Below are 15,494 nucleotides of genomic sequence, written 5' to 3' on the forward strand. Positions count from 1 at the left end.
CCTCCTCTAGTGACACTTCAATCTGTGACAATTCCTCAGATTTGTCACCTACAAAAGACAGCTCAGGTTTGGGAATCTCCCTTACTCCTCAGCCGTGAAGACTGAAGTAAAGCATTCATTTAGTTTCTCTGTGATGACTTTATTGTCTTTAAGTGCTCCTTTTGTATCTTGATTGTCCACACATGGGCAGAGTGCAGGGTGTAGGCTGGGGTGTGTGAGAGGCACAGGGGCAGAGCGCATGGTGGGGTTCTGTGAGGGGCACAGGGGCAGCACAGAGGACGTAGATGGGCGTTTATGATGGGCACAGAAAGTGCATAGGCAAGACTGTTTGATGGACACAGGGGTAGCACAGAGGGTGCTGGCTGGGGTGTTTGTGAGGGGCACAGGGGCAGAGCGCAGGGCAGCAGTGGGTGAGGGGCTGTCATAAATATAAAGGGAAGGTTAACCACCTTTCTGTATATAATGCTATAAAATCCCTCCTGGCAAGAGGCAAAGTCCTTTTACCTGTAAAGGGTTAAGAAGCTCAGGTAACCTGACTGGCACCTCACCCAAAATGATCAATGAAGGGACAAGACACTTTCAAATCTGGAGGGGGGGGAGAAAAAGGCTTTGTCTGTCTGTGTGATACCTTTGCCGGGAACAGATCAAGGATGCAAGCCCTCCAACTCCTGTAAAGTTAGGAAGTAATCTAGCTAGAAAATGCATTAGGCTTTCTTTGTTTTGGCTTGTGAAATTCGCTGTGCTGGATGAAATGTGTATTCCTGTTTTTGTGTCTTTTTGTAACTTAAGGTTTTGCCTAGAGGGATTCTCTATGTTTTGAACCTGACTGCCTGCAAGATTATCTTCCATTCTGATCTTACAGAGTTGTTCTCTTATCCTTCTTTGTTCTTCTAATAAAGTTCTGTTTTTTAAGAATCTGATTGGGTTTTTTGGGTCTTAAAAATCCAAGGCTGGTTCATGCTCATCTTGTTTATTCTCAAGCGTCCCCAGGAAAGGGGGTGTAAGGGCTTGGGGGGATATTTTTGGGAAATAGAAACTCTAAGTGGTCCTTTCCCTTTTCTTTGTCTAAATCACTTGGTGGTGGCAGCTGTGACAAAGTTCCTGCTCCACCTTGGTGGGTCTTGTGCTTATTGGCGGATTTGCTCACCTTGGAGCTTCATAACAGCCCTCAGCTTGGCCATTTTTCTGAACCAAGAGTCCAGGTCGACTCCTCCTGTGTCTGACCAGGAGTTGGGAGGTTTGGGGGGAACTCGGGCTTGCCCTCTACTCCAGGTTCCAGCCCAGGGCCCTGTGGAATGCAGCTGTCTAGAGAGCCTCCTGGAACATCTGTGCAACAGCTACAACTCCCTGGGCTACTTCCCCATGGCCTCCTCCCAACACCTTCTTTATTCTCACCATAGGACCTTCCTCCTGGTGTCTGATAATGCTTGTACACCTCAATCCTCCAACAGTCCGTGTTCTCACTCTCAGTTCCTAGTGCCTCTTGTTCCCAGCTCCTCACACGCACACTATAAACTGAAGTGAGCTCCTTTGTAAAACACAGGTACCCTGATTAACCGTCCTTAATTGATTCTAGCAGCTTCTTGATTGGCTGCAGGTGTTCTAATCAGCCTGTCTTGTCTCCAGAAGGTTCCTGATTGTTCTGGAACCTTCCCTGTTATCTTACCCAGGGAAAAGGGACCTACTTAGCCTGGGGCTAATATATCTGCCTTCTATTACTCTCCTATAGCCATCTGGCCTGACCCTGTCACACAGAATACTGTTCAAGGACAAGGCGAAATTTGTGCCTTGGGAAAGTTTTTAACCTAAATTGGTAAAAATAAGCTTAGGGGGTCTTTCATGCGGGTCCCCACATCTGTACCCTAGAGTTCAGAGTGGGGACGGAACCCTGACAGGGGCACAGGGGCAGAGTGCAGGGCGGGGTTGTGTGAGGGACACAGGAGAGGAGCACAGGGCGGGTGAGGGTGAGAAGCACAGGGCGGGGTTGTGTGAGGGGCACAGGAGCAGAGCACAGGGCGGGTGAGGGTGAGAGGCACAGGGCCAGAGCACAGGGCCAGGCTCTGTGAGGGGCACAGGGGCAGGGCAGAGGTGTTTATGATGGGCACAGGGGCAGGGCACAGGGCCGGGTTGTGTGAGGGGCATAGAGGCAGCACACAGGACGTAGGTGGGTGTTTATGATGGGCACAGGGGGTGCGTGGGTGGGGCTGTGTGATGAACACAGGGCTAGCATGGAGGGTGTAGGCTGGGGTGTTTGTGAGGGGTACATGGGCAGAGTGCAGGGCATAGGCTGGGGTGTGTGAGGGGCAGAGCACAGGGCGGGACTGTGTGATGGACACGGGGCAGAGCATAGGGCATGGGTGGGTGAGGGGCACAGAGGCAGGGCCGGGTTGTGTTCTGGGCACAGGGGCAGCAGAGAGAACAAAACTGAGTGTTTATGATGGGCATGGGGTGCATGGGCAGAGCTGTATGATGGACACAGGGCTAGCACAGAGGATGTAGGCTGCCGTGTGTGAGGGGCACGGGGCAGAGCGTAGGGTGGGGGTGTGTGATGGGCATAGGAGCAGAGCGCAGGGTTGGGGTGGGTAAGGGGCACAGGGGCAGAGTGCAGAGTGGGGTTGTGTGATGGGAACAGGGATAGCACGGAGGGTGTAGGCTGGGGTGTTTTTGAGGGGCAGAGCGCAGGGCTGGTTGTGTGATGGGCACAGGGGCAGAGCACAGGGCAAGGGTGTTTATGATGGGCACAGGGGCAGAGCACAGGGCAAGGGTGGCTGAGGGGCACAGGGCAGAGCACATGTGAGGTGAGTGCAGGTGCTGCAGTGGAGGCCATGGGCAGCGTAAGGCCTGTTACCTGCAGGAGAAGGCAGTTGAGGTTGACCTTGTCCTGGGCAAGACCTTCAGTCAGAGCCCCCATCTTGGCCAGTGAGTCTCTCAGCTCGGAGTCTTCTGATTTCAGCTTGTCTATGGCTAGTTCTAGCTCAGCACTGTTGGCCTTGGCCTGGGGAGAAGGGAGACCTCAGCACTTAGACACTGTCTGGGAGTTTTCCAACCACAGTGAGGTAAAACCTTCCTTGCCCCCAAGATTCAGGAGCCCCTGCTCCACCCTGGTGACGAACTGAGGTGAAGTGTGAGGAGGTCTCTGGGCTGGGTTCTGTGATACACGCTGGGGTTGAAGCACTGATATCAGAAGGGTTTGGGATTCTCTGAGCTCATCTGGTGGGAAGCCAGTGGTCAGGCTGCTACAGCTGCAGATCCCGCTACGTGGTTCATAGGGAGTAGACCTGGGCAATCTGTGAGCCAAATCCCACAGTCCTTCCTCATGCAAAACTCCCATTGAACTCACCCAATGAGTGCCGAATGCCTCCTGAAACTTGTGTCCCCACAGCAGGGTACATCCCGACAGCACTGTTGAACCCCCAGTTCAGACTGGGATGCTACAGCTTTCTGGTCTTTGCAAGGCTGTATTCGATACTAACAAGATTTGTTACCAGCTTCCCACTGTCACTGCGGAGCCTCGGAAATTCTCAGCCAGGCCACTGGCTACTGATGCATTAACGAGAATTCCTCCTGGGGGCTTGCCTCCCATGCCAGCAGTGCCACACTTGAACCCTACAGCTCATTCCACCCACAGACAAGACCAGCATGTGGGTGCTGGACTCTTTCGCTAGCCCGCCATTGTTACTAAGCGCTGTAAATTAGACCTGCAAATTCTTCCTGATGGACCCTTTGGGCGAGGTCCACTCTGCTGGGTCAGCTAGCAATCCAGCAGACTGCACCCCCCATTGATGGGGCATGGCACTTTGGCCCCTGCAAAGCAATTGTTGACAGCGAGCTCTGTATGATATTACTCATCCAGGGTTAGGACATTTTTAAAAAGCTCTCCCACCCATTCTATCCTCAGTTTACTGCTAGTCGCTTTCCAGGATTTCCTAGAAGACTGAACACTATTGAGTGAGACAGGGAAACTTTCTTTACTGGGAAAAAAACATATTCCCCAGCCTGGACATCCCCTGCCCCACTGAAGATGAAGTTTGGATCTGACACAGTTGTTGCAAGGCAGTGCTATTATTATGTGGCAAGTAATATATTAGTTTGGAAAAGTTAGTCCCTCTGAAAATGTTGCCTAACAGAATTCTTGATTTAGCTCTGGGCAGATCATTCTGCTATCCTCACAAGGATGGCTGCTGCTCAGTAATTACTCACTGGAGCCCAGTTTAACATCCACTGACTTCAACAGGTCATGCCTGTAGTGGCATGTTATTTCCAAGCAAAGAAATTAACTTGCAACACATTTTCCATTTTGAAATATCAGTTCCTAATGATGTCATGCCATGCACTGGCATCTCACCCCCACCCCCCACCAGAGCCCTATCCTCCTAGCCCCATGGCTGTGTGAGAAACTAATGCCAATGGGCAAGGACTTTGTGCCTCCGGCTTGCCATATGACTTAGCCAGTGTCACTCCCACCTTCAGGCTGGAAGACTGGGTGGGATTCCAACACAGCCTCAGTGACTTCAGAGTAGGGCAGGGTGAATAACGGATTATTCATTTTGTTTCCGAAAAATCAGAAAAAAACCCATTGTTTTGGGTTGACCCAAAATTTAATTTTTTGACAAAAATAAAAGTGGTGGGGGGGGAATTCACTTTTGATCAAATGAAACATTTCATTTGCATTTTGAACGTTTCACATTTTTTAATCTTTTAAAAATTATTCAACAAAATTTCTAAATGAAAACTCAATTCAAACAATCAAAATGTTTTGCTTCAAAAATGCTGAAACTTTTAAATGTTGAAATTTCAACTTTTTCAAAAGGAAATTTTTCAGGCCCAAGCAATTCAGTGTCACTGACACAAATCTGCGAATCATTTTGGTGTCACCAAATCTGCATTTTTTGCTGAAACAAGTTTCAACCAAAAATACCCATCTGGTTCTACTTAGGAGCCCACATCTCACTGAAAGGCAATGGGACTCATGCTCCTAAAGTAGGTGGGTGGTTTTGAAAATCCCAGCTCCATGGATTCAGGTCTCCTACTTGGATTTGGGTTCATGGTCTCTGCTGATAATGCAGTTCAGACCCAGACTGATGTTTCGTCGTCAGAGATGCTGTTGTTCATACCAGATACATTAGCATTCCGTCAGTCAAGTTCTCGTGGGCAGCCAGGTGGAAAGTAAGGATCCACTTGCATTTTCCTACTGAAGATGGGATCACAGATTGATGACCCCAGGCCCAGGGCTCTCTGGGTGATAAGTTACTGACTGTTCTGTTTGCCTGCCAGCCACTGCCTGGCAATAGGATCTAGCTCATCACTTCTAAGTGCTTTGGAAAAAGCTGAGAAAGAACAGTGCTGTAGAAACCCAAACTCTGTTCCCCAGAGGTGGTGAACTGACAGGAGAAGTAGTGGTGAGGTAGATGAGGAAAAATGCCTTCAGTAAGGGAGCAGATTGGCCTGTGATGCTCATGAGACAGCGGATTGCTAGCCAAGCTCCTAGGAGACCATCACCATTCTTACTTTAGACACAGCACAGCTTACACCTTCCTTTTCATTCTCCAGCATGTCCTCCAGAATGGCTTGGTTCAAGGACTCCTTTACTACCACCAGCTCCTTCTTCAAGACTGAAGTCTTCTTTTCTAACTGTTCCAGGGACCTGTGCCTGCAGGAGTCACGCAAAAGGGAGGAAAATGAATTAGGGCCTCATTTCTCTGCTGGCCTGCATCGTTTCCACATGAGCGCCATGTGGCTGTGAATGCTGCCATTCTGATCTGGGAGGAGTTTCCGCTTCCTTCACATTGTTGTAAATGACTAGCCAGGCTTACTCCCCCATGGCAATGAAGCCCACAGTCATGTATATTGTGAGCAGCTCCCCAGCCACGCCTCCTTCACTGCCACCTTTCAGTCGAGGCTGCGCCTCAGCCCTGCATCATCACTCCAGTGTCAGGCGGGCATGGCTCCAAGTGGGTTCCCTATCAGGAGGATGCTGGGCCATCTGCTCCAGCACCGTCCATTACATCAGCATGGAGTGGGGAATCCACCCCCACACCCTGAACGGGACTGCCCTGCACACCATAGTAACATGGGCAGATGTGAGGCACCTCACCCTTGCTCCAGCTCCTTCCTCACTCTCTCCCTCTCCTTTGCCAGCTCCTCCTTCTGCTCCTCCAGGAGGCTTTCCTGCCTCTGCAGCTCCATGGTGAGTCTCCTCAGCCTTTCCACCTCCAGATGGGAGGAGTCTACCTGCTCGCTCAGACTTCCCACTGCAGCCTCTGTGGTCTCCTTCTCCCTGAGGGTGAGAGGGAAACTGTGAGTCAGCAATCTGGCCCTGCGATAATGTCACCCACATCAATGGTGGGCCTCTCTGCTCCCACAGTGGCTGGACCAAATAGAAGTCCTGGAGTCCCCTGCTGCTTCCAGACCAACGGTGTTAGAAGCTCATAATTTTAGGGCACAGCAGCACAGGCTAGCCCCCTGAGTAATTACCCAGCACCCTGGGCAGGCCTGTACAGTGTGTGCTGCTGCATCTTTGCTGTTCCAGTACCTGAGCAGTGTGGGGATGTCTGCTCAACTACTGTCACACCCCATTATTGTAGTGAAGATGTCCAGTTGGATTTAGGTTCAATCCCAGTTGATGACACATCCAGGGGCCCGCGACAATGACACAGAATTAAATGTTGGAGCAATCAACATCCACCAGTTTCACCCTGGAAAAAAGCTTGGTGCACAAGCCAGACATAAGAGAACGATGCATCCCAGCACTGCGCAGAGCTGCCATTTCTCCAAGATCCAGGATCAGTGAGGTTTCTGGGCTCCCCAGAACAAAGGAAGAACCTACAGAAACATCCTGATGTCTCAGCCCTGTTGTGCAGATTGCTCCGAGTACCCAACACAACCAAACCACACAGGGTAACTTTGTTGAAACATCCTGGTTTCAATCACTTTGCTCTTCCCATTAGGAATTTCAGTGGCATGACTGTTCCAAACCTTCTCACACAGGCTGGTGACCAAAGGAGGCAGGTGGGAGAGTCTGTGAGGATGCAACATCTGGTGGAGTCACATCTGGAGCTCCAGTCCTCAGACTGGAAGCTCCTCAGAACATTCTACTTGCATGGAGGACAGGACTCATTCTCCTCTATGCCTACTCACCAGTGCATGTCTATATACATAATTGGGTCTCATTACCCATGTTTCCTTAAAATGGAGAGATGCTCAGAAATGGAGGTTGAAACGAGTTTCACAAATTCATCTGAAATTTTCCTTTTTTGTCAAAAACAAAGAACAAAAATGATTTTTTGTTTTGTTTTTTGAAACAGGAAGCTGAGGTTTTGGTGTTGGAGATTCCATATGGGGGAAGGGGAAAGAAAAAAAAGAAAGAAAGAAAGAAAGAAATCAAAAGCCAAAAAGTTGAAACAATTGGATTTTGTTTGTTAAAAATCCAGAAAATTAATAAAAGAAAACAAAACTTTTCAGTGAAAATGTTCATTTCCAAAGACAGCCATACTTTTGTCAGATAAAAGTTTGGAGCAAACAGTTTATTTATATGTTAATATCCAGTAATATGAGCAATCTGAGTGAGCCCAAAAAGCCAGAGACCTGCAATGGGGCGGTTCTCTTTCGCTTGGACTGAGACTCCAAAGGCTGAACATCTGCAGGGCTTGTTTAATCCTGAACACAGCACTATGGAGTGACACCCTTTCCCATCTGGACCATACCACAGGCTTGTCACATGCATTACCCTTGGGGTTGGGAGAGTGACGCTGTCCTCAGCCAGGCCACCCCAGGATATGGTGGCTCCCGACAGTAATTATTGATCCCCCCATCCTACTCCCATGTGCACCTGCTGAGAATCTCCACTGAGGATTTACAGCTCTGCAAATCCCGCCTGCAATCCTGCAGGGCTCTGGCCAGCTCCTCACGCTCCAGCCTCTGCTCCTGCAGCTGCTGCTCTGCCACCCGCACCTCCTGCTGGCAATCGGACAGCTGCTTCTTGACCACCCCCAGCATGTCCTGGGCAGACTCCAGCTGAAACTGCAATTCCTGGCCGCAGAGTGGAAAATAAGGCACAAGGGCAAAGCGCATATTGCACTCTGCTTCACATGACACAGCACGTGCGCACATATGCACAGGGCCAGAACCCGGTTATCCTGGTGAGTGAGTGAAGGGCAGATCCTGAGACACAGGGACCTAACTTACTCACGGCTGCGTCACATGGCTTAAACTCAGCCCCGTCCCGCCCCCCCCGAATCTGAGCAAGCAGCTGTGCCTTGCTGACCTTCTCCCCTCCAAGGAGTGGCCTGATGCCACTTTCAAACCAGGCCCACACAATAAGCTGCACTGGCTGAAGGTTTTCTCCCAGGGCTGCTGCATGGCTCCTCTTCATCCCTAGTGAATCCCCCAGACCCTCCCCTGTGCCCTAGTGTTACATCCCTCACTCTCATGGCATGGTGGTACAACCACTACCCTTCTATCCAGGGGCTCCATCACCACCCATGGGATAGCCCAGCCCCACCCAGCACATGCTCCCTTCTCTGAGCTGGTGCTTCCCACTTCCGCTGCACCAGGCAACAAGAGACTAGGGCTGGGGCTCACCCCCAGGTCCCCATGTGGAGATGCAGAGACAGCCCTGGCTGGAGACTTCAGGCTGAGCTCATCAGTGGCCTGCAAGATGCTGTAAATTAGACCCTCCTTGCATGTCTATTGACACCTGCCCCTGCACTCCACACACTCAGGAGCTGGGACCAGTCTACTGTAACTGACACCTCCATGCCCCATATTCTGGCTCTCCACAGCCCCTCGGAGTGGCACCCTCATGGCTCTGGCCTTTCCTTTTCCTTCTCCATCTCATACTCTCTCCTTTGGCCTATTCCTTGGCTCGTGCCATGTTATTTATCCTCCTGTCAGCACCTAAGCAGCATAAGTCCCCAAGCAGGTTCTCTTATTATCTGGAGAGACGCTCCTGAGCTCCCCTGCTTCCCTTGTGGGCGGTTCTGTCTCTCTTTGGGTGAACGTAGGGAAGTTGGAGATGACAAGGAATTGCAGGTCAATATGCCTGGTCCACTACTAAGGGCTGTGGCTGGCCAGTCCATCCAACACAGTAACAACTCTCCATGAAATCATGTCTACTCTCATTCCCTTCATGTCTGTCCTTCCGTTAGTTGTTGATCCTACCCTCCCAGACCCTGGCCCTGGGACTGACAAAGTGTTGCAGAGCTGGGCTGCCTCTCCTCTTTTCATCCCCCCCAGACATTTTGGGATGCAGCATTCCAGTGGATGCAACGCCATCACTTTGCTCCTCGGGGAAACCAGCCCCAATCTGTGGGCGGACACTTCCTGAGATGCTAACTCTGGGCCTGACCAGAGCTCGAGGCAGTGTCCTCACCTGCTCATGCTGCTGTCGCCTCCCGAGGGCGCCCTGCAGGGCTTGCAGCACGGCATCCTGGCGCAATGGGGAGTGGGCACGGGACGGTGACACCCGCCGGTAATGTGAAGAGTTAGAGCGCAAAGGGGAGATTTGTCTGCCAGGGTCTTCTGTACCTGTCGCCCCCATGTTGTCCAGTGAGAAGGGCCCTGCACTCTCAGCATCGGCCAGAGCCAGCTGGGGAGAGAAGGGTGGGGGGTTAATCCCAACAATGCCAATCTGCCGTTATCTTCTGCACTCAAGCTCCCAGCTACACTAGAGCAACCCTGCCACCACTGCCAACTGGGGGGCCTGAAATGAGTGCTGAGAATCCCCATTCCTGCTGAAGTCTGTGGGAGCTGGGGATGCTCATCACTTCTGAACAGGAGGCCCTTGTCATGCTAGGATCCAGAGAACCAGGTCAATTAAACTTTGGGTCAGAACCCCACGCTATCCAAATTTGAATTTTGGTATTGAGAGTTTGGTTGGTTAAAAAGCAGTTGCAATGGGTAAGCAAAGAGCATATGAGAACCTTGACAAAAAAGCCCTGAAAGTTTTTTGTTCAGAAAAGGGGATAAGCTTTAGAAAGAAAGCTACAAATCAAGAACTGAGAAATCTGTTAATGGCCAGTGATCAGGAGGCAGGAGCACAGCCCTTACCTGATGCTAAAGAAGCTGCAGAAGCAATGAAACTGCAAGCCCCGAGAGATGGCCTGCAGTTGGAACATGAACAAAAACTGGCAGAAATTCGAATGAGAGAGAAGCAAGCCTTTACACAGCTTAAAAAAAAAGCTTCTGAAAGACAGAAGGAAAGGCTGGCTGCTAAGGAGAGGGTCCGCCAGATGCAACAAAAAACTGACAGACTTCAGCTCCAAGTGAAAAAAGCAATGGAAGAACAGCAGAAATTGTATCCTCTTGAAAGTCCAGTATATAACAATGTTGGTATGTTGTATTACTCTGAGCAGTTGTCTGAGTGTAACCAAATGTACCCCAACACTGCCACCTTTTATGTATATGCTGTTACTATGAGTTCAGTAGAGGGTGGCCCCATAAATTGTGCCAATGCTATATATGGGACTGGTAATGAAAAATTCATAGAGTGTAAAAGTCAATGGTAAAAGCTGTTTAGGACAAATTATGGTTTCTAAGATCACTCTTGTTAAAGCTTTCAGAGTAGCAGCCGTGTTAGTCTGTATTCGCAAAAAGAAAAGGAGTACTTGTGGCACCTTAGAGACTAACAAATTTATTAGAGCATAAGCTTTCGTGAGCTACAGCTCACTTCATCGGACGCAGTGAGCTGTAGCTCACGAAAGCTTATGCTCTAATAAATTTGTTAGTCTCTAAGGTGCCACAAGTACTCCTTTTCTTCTTGTTAAAGCAGATCTGGTCAAAGAGGAAGATTACTTACCAAATCAGAGTGTGAATGTTGTAGTCCTCTATGAGTTTACTGTAAGCATGCCTTTAGCCAGAATCCACCTTGAATGGAACAGTACTAAGCATGAAGGTATAGCTGGTGTAAGGAGGTTATTGCCTAAGGATCTTTTGATTGGGGAAAATGTCAAGCTTTATTAAGTCCAGGTAGCCAGTCACAGGAAAGGAATGATCTTAAACCTGTTTATTATGGGCAATGATTTGCCTGGGGAGGTTTTCTCCAAATGTTTGTCTGAGCAAAAAAGCAGTTTGTCTGTGAATGAAGTTTCTGAAAGTCTGTCTAATGTCTCAGAAGTAAATCTGGAATTAGATCAAGCACAGAAAGAACTCATTGGTCAGGAAAATGTTTCTCAGGAGCAGATTAAAGTGGATGGTCAGGGTAAAGCCCTAACTGAGAAAGGAAAGGGTAGATTTTTGATGGGTAATGGATTATTGGCAAGTACAGCTTGTAAAAATGAACCTGGAAAAGGTAACTGTGATTTGCTGGAAGTAGCTCAGTGTAGTGAAGAGAGCAGCAGTTTATCCATGGAGAGTGGCAGCGTGCCTGATAAGGAAAGTTTGGATGAGCCTAGGCAGTCTTGTGAGCTGATGGCATTATCTAGTCAGCAGTTTGGGAAGGCAAGGATAGTGGAAGATGAGTGTCCCTATATCTTACCTAAAAAAAGAAAAGTAGTATTTGTGGCACCTTAGAGACTAACAAATTTATTTGAGCATAAGCTTTGTGAGCTACAGCTCACTTCATCGGAGGTATACCTTACCTGTCACCTGTGTGGAGAATTGTGACAGTGAAGGAAATGTGCCTGTGTCTGTCAAGGGTATTGACTTGCCTATGGAGGGAGTTACCCCGGTCTCCAAGCAGTTGTCTGTGAACAGCCCTGTGTGCTGGGACAAGGGAAATGAGATCCCAAGCTGTGTGTCTGGGAAAGGAGAATGTGTCTCCGGCTCTTCTTTGTCTGTGGAGCAGACAGAAGGTGCCTTTCAGCCTGTGCGGATTGAGAATAGTGCAGTTGTCTCAGAGTTGGTTCTGGATTCAACTAAAGTCCAGAAGGGAATAGTCCTAAGTTTGTGTCTGCTAGGGAGAATGGCGCTGTAACTAGGTTGCAACCAGTTAGTGTTGTAGCAGAATCCCAGATACTAGACAATTCTGGTGCTTGTATTTTGCCTGTTGCTAATGTGTGGCTGCGAAAGGGTGTAGCAACTCTTTCTAATAAGGGTGATACCCTTGCCAGGGCACAAGGAGAGCATAAAGGTGGTTTGATTGTGTTACCTACTGATGGTGTGGAAACTTGTCGAAAGAAGAAAAAGATTCCTGAACTTACATAATCACAGGTTTCAGAGTAGCAGCCGTGTTAGTCTGTATTCGCAAAAAGAAAAGGAGTACCGGTGGCACCTTAGAGACTAACAAATTTATTAGAGCATAAGCTTTCGTGAGCTACAGCTCACTTCATCGGATGCATTTGGTGGAAAAAACAGAGGAGAGATTTATATACACACACACAGAGAACATGAAACAATGGGTTTATCATACACACTGTAAGGAGAGTGATCACTTAAGATAAGCCATCACCAGCAGCAGGGGGGGGAAAGGAGGAAAACCTTTCATGGTGACAAGCAAGGTAGGCTAATTCCAGCAGTTAACAAGAATATCAGAGGAACAGTGGGGGGTGGGGTGGGAGGGAGAAATACCAGGGGGAAATAGTTTTACTTTGTGTAATGACTCATCCATTCCCAGTCTCTATTCAAGCCTAAGTTAATTGTATCCAGTTTGCAAATTAATTCCAATTCAGCAGTCTCTCGTTGGAGTCTGTTTTTGAAGCTTTTTTGTTGAAGTATAGCCACTCTAAGATCTGTGATCGAGTGACCAGAGAGATTGAAGTGTTCTCCAACTGGTTTTTGAATGTTATAATTCTTGACGTCTGATTTATGTCCATTCATTCTTTTACGTAGAGACTGTCCAGTTTGGCCAATGTACATGGCAGAGGGGCATTGCTGGCACATGATGGCATATATCACATTGGTAGATGCGCAGGTGAACGAGCCTCTGATAGTGTGGCTGATGTGATTAGGCCCTATGATGGTATCCCCTGAATAGATATGTGGACAGAGTTGGCAACGGGCTTTGTTGCAAGGATAGGTTCCTGGGTTAGTGGTTCTGTTGTGTGGTGTGTGGTTGCTGGTGAGTATTTGCTTCAGATTGGGGGGCTGTCTGTAAGCAAGGACTGGTCTGTCTCCCAAGATCTGTGAGAGTGATGGCTCGTCCTTCAGGATAGGTTGTAGATCCTTGATGATGCGTTGGAGAGGTTTTAGTTGGGGGCTGAAGGTGATGGCTAGTGGCGTTCTGTTGTTTTCTTTGTTGGGCCTGTCCTGTAGTAGGTGACTTCTGGGTACTCTTCTGGCTCTGTCAGTCTGTTTCTTCACTTCAGCAGGTGGGTATTGTAGTTGTAGGAATGCATGATAGAGATCTTGTAGGTGTTTGTCTCTGTCTGAGGGGTTGGAGCAAATGCGGTTATATCGTAGCGCTTGGCTGTAGACAATGGATCGAGTGGTATGATCTGGATGAAAGCTAGAGGCATGTAGGTAGGAATAGCGGTCAGTAGGTTTCCGATAGAGGGTGGTGGTTATGTGACCATCGCTTATTAGCACCGTAGTGTCCAGGAAGTGGATCTCTTGTGTGGACATAAATCAGACGTCAAGAATTATAACATTCAAAAACCAGTTGGAGAACACTTCAATCTCTCTGGTCACTCGATCACAGATCTTAGAGTGGCTATACTTCAACAAAAAAGCTTCAAAAACAGACTCCAACGAGAGACTGCTGAATTGGAATTAATTTGCAAACTGGATACAATTAACTTAGGCTTGAATAGAGACTGGGAATGGATGAGTCATTACACAAAGTAAAACTATTTCCCCCTGGTATTTCTCCCTCCCACCCCACCCCCCACTGTTCCTCTGATATTCTTGTTAACTGCTGGAATTAGCCTACCTTGCTTGTCACCATGAAAGGTTTTCCTCCTTTCCCCCCCTGCTGCTGGTGATGGCTTATCTTAAGTGATCACTCTCCTTACAGTGTGTATGATAAACCCATTGTTTCATGTTCTCTGTGTGTGTGTATATAAATCTCTCCTCTGTTTTTTCCACAAATGATCCGATGAAGTGAGCTGGTAGCTACGAACAGCTATGCTCTAATAAATTGTTAGTCTCTAGGTGCCACGGGTACTCCTTTATTCCTGAACTTGTGATGGGCCAAGGGAAGGAGAATGCTTCTGCCTTTTATCTAGAGTCTATAAGCGTGCCTGAAAAGAGGAGTGTGTGGAATCCGCCTGATGGGCCAGAGTGATTCTGGAGTAAGGAGACCAGAAAGAGTGGCTGTGGTTCAGAAAGTGTTCCTTAGAGCAAGCCTAGGTGATAGGGAAGAGATAAGGGCAGACATTCTGCAGATGTGTGAACTGCTGCTTAAAAGCCCTGGGGAAGGAATCCTCATGGTAGTCTTGCAAGCAGTTACTGAAACGTCAAGGGTGTGAAGTGATTTCATAGCAAAGTTTAGTTCCTAACAGCAGAAACTTTTCCTGTGTAAGGATCTACTGATTTCTTTGAAGATCAGTGTGGATAGCTTTGCGAGGTCTAGAGGAGTGGAAAGCTGTTAGAAAGTGAACGCCTATAACAAGCGGCTGGTTGGCCAGCTTGTTGGTGAGAAACAGATTGTTGAGAGAGGAATGTCTCCATGATGATTCTGTGACTCAGAACAGTGTGTACGAACAGTGGTTCAGGTCAAGAGGAGACTGGGTAGCTGAGTCTGCAAAGAGCAGAACAGCTGTACAGTAATCTCTCAAGAATGCGGGATGGCAGGTATACTCTCATCTCTAGATATCGTGGATAGACTTGTATTTTAGTGAATAATATCTTGTTTCTGTAAGCAGAAGGTGTAAGGAATAGACCACAGCACTTTGAGTCTAGCTTGTTAGTGAAAATGGATGGTATCTCTTAAGACAGAGTCAGCCTTGAAATGGTTGTTTTTCAGGGAAAAGACGGAGTTACTTGGAGCTGTGTGTTAGTCACAGCCTTAGTGCCCTCAGAACAGCGTGTTTGGCCAGCTCCCCGGCAGGCAGGGAGAACAGCGGTCTGGATCCTCGGGAGGTGATGGTGGTACGCTTGTTAATGCAGCAGGACGCTCGCCAGCATACGCTCGAAGATGTCATTGACGAAGGAATTCATGATACCATGGCTTAGAGGAGATACGGTGTCGGGGTGAACCTGCTTCAGCACCTTGTAGACATAGAAGCGAGTAACTATCCTTCCTGGTCTTGCGGCGCTTCTTGTCCCCTTTTTCTGGGTTTGGTCACCTTTCTTAGAGCTTCTTAGGGCGCAGGAGCCAGACTTAGGTGGATCAGGCATTTCGCTTCGTAACAATCAATCGCCAAAACAGTGTTAAGAATCTGAAAATGTGAACTGGCTCTGTGTGGGAATGCAAATTACTTGCTGCAGCTGGCGGAGAAGAAGGACTGCTAAAGCTATTAGCACAGAGAGCACACGAATCACGCCAGTGAATTCCGTTAAACTAGAGAAACAGGGTTGTCCTTCAGGACAGGAAGGAAAGAGAGAGCTTAATTTTGCAAAGGGAAGCCACAGGCTAACCCTCAAAGGCCCAAACCTCAATGGTATTGAGCCAAAGGTAT

The 15,494-nt window shown here is 48.5% G+C and overlaps 1 protein-coding gene across 1 annotated transcript in view; it reads right to left on the minus strand.

The window, feature by feature from the left end:
* CROCC2 (ciliary rootlet coiled-coil, rootletin family member 2) overlaps positions 1–15,494 on the minus strand; it is a 193,938-nt gene that overhangs the window by 112,716 nt on the left and 65,728 nt on the right. Inside the window, exons 12-16 of the mRNA XM_043491634.1 lie at positions 9,371–9,586; positions 7,829–8,028; positions 6,095–6,277; positions 5,509–5,650; positions 2,849–2,995 (exon numbers count right to left, since the gene is read on the minus strand). Coding sequence (XP_043347569.1) covers positions 2,849–2,995; positions 5,509–5,650; positions 6,095–6,277; positions 7,829–8,028; positions 9,371–9,586 — 888 coding nt within the window. The remainder of the gene's footprint in view (positions 1–2,848; positions 2,996–5,508; positions 5,651–6,094; positions 6,278–7,828; positions 8,029–9,370; positions 9,587–15,494) is intronic.

The sequence above is a fragment of the Dermochelys coriacea genome, chromosome 9 (assembly GCF_009764565.3).
Source record: "Dermochelys coriacea isolate rDerCor1 chromosome 9, rDerCor1.pri.v4, whole genome shotgun sequence".
In the NCBI taxonomy this organism is placed as follows: Eukaryota; Metazoa; Chordata; order Testudines; family Dermochelyidae; genus Dermochelys; species Dermochelys coriacea.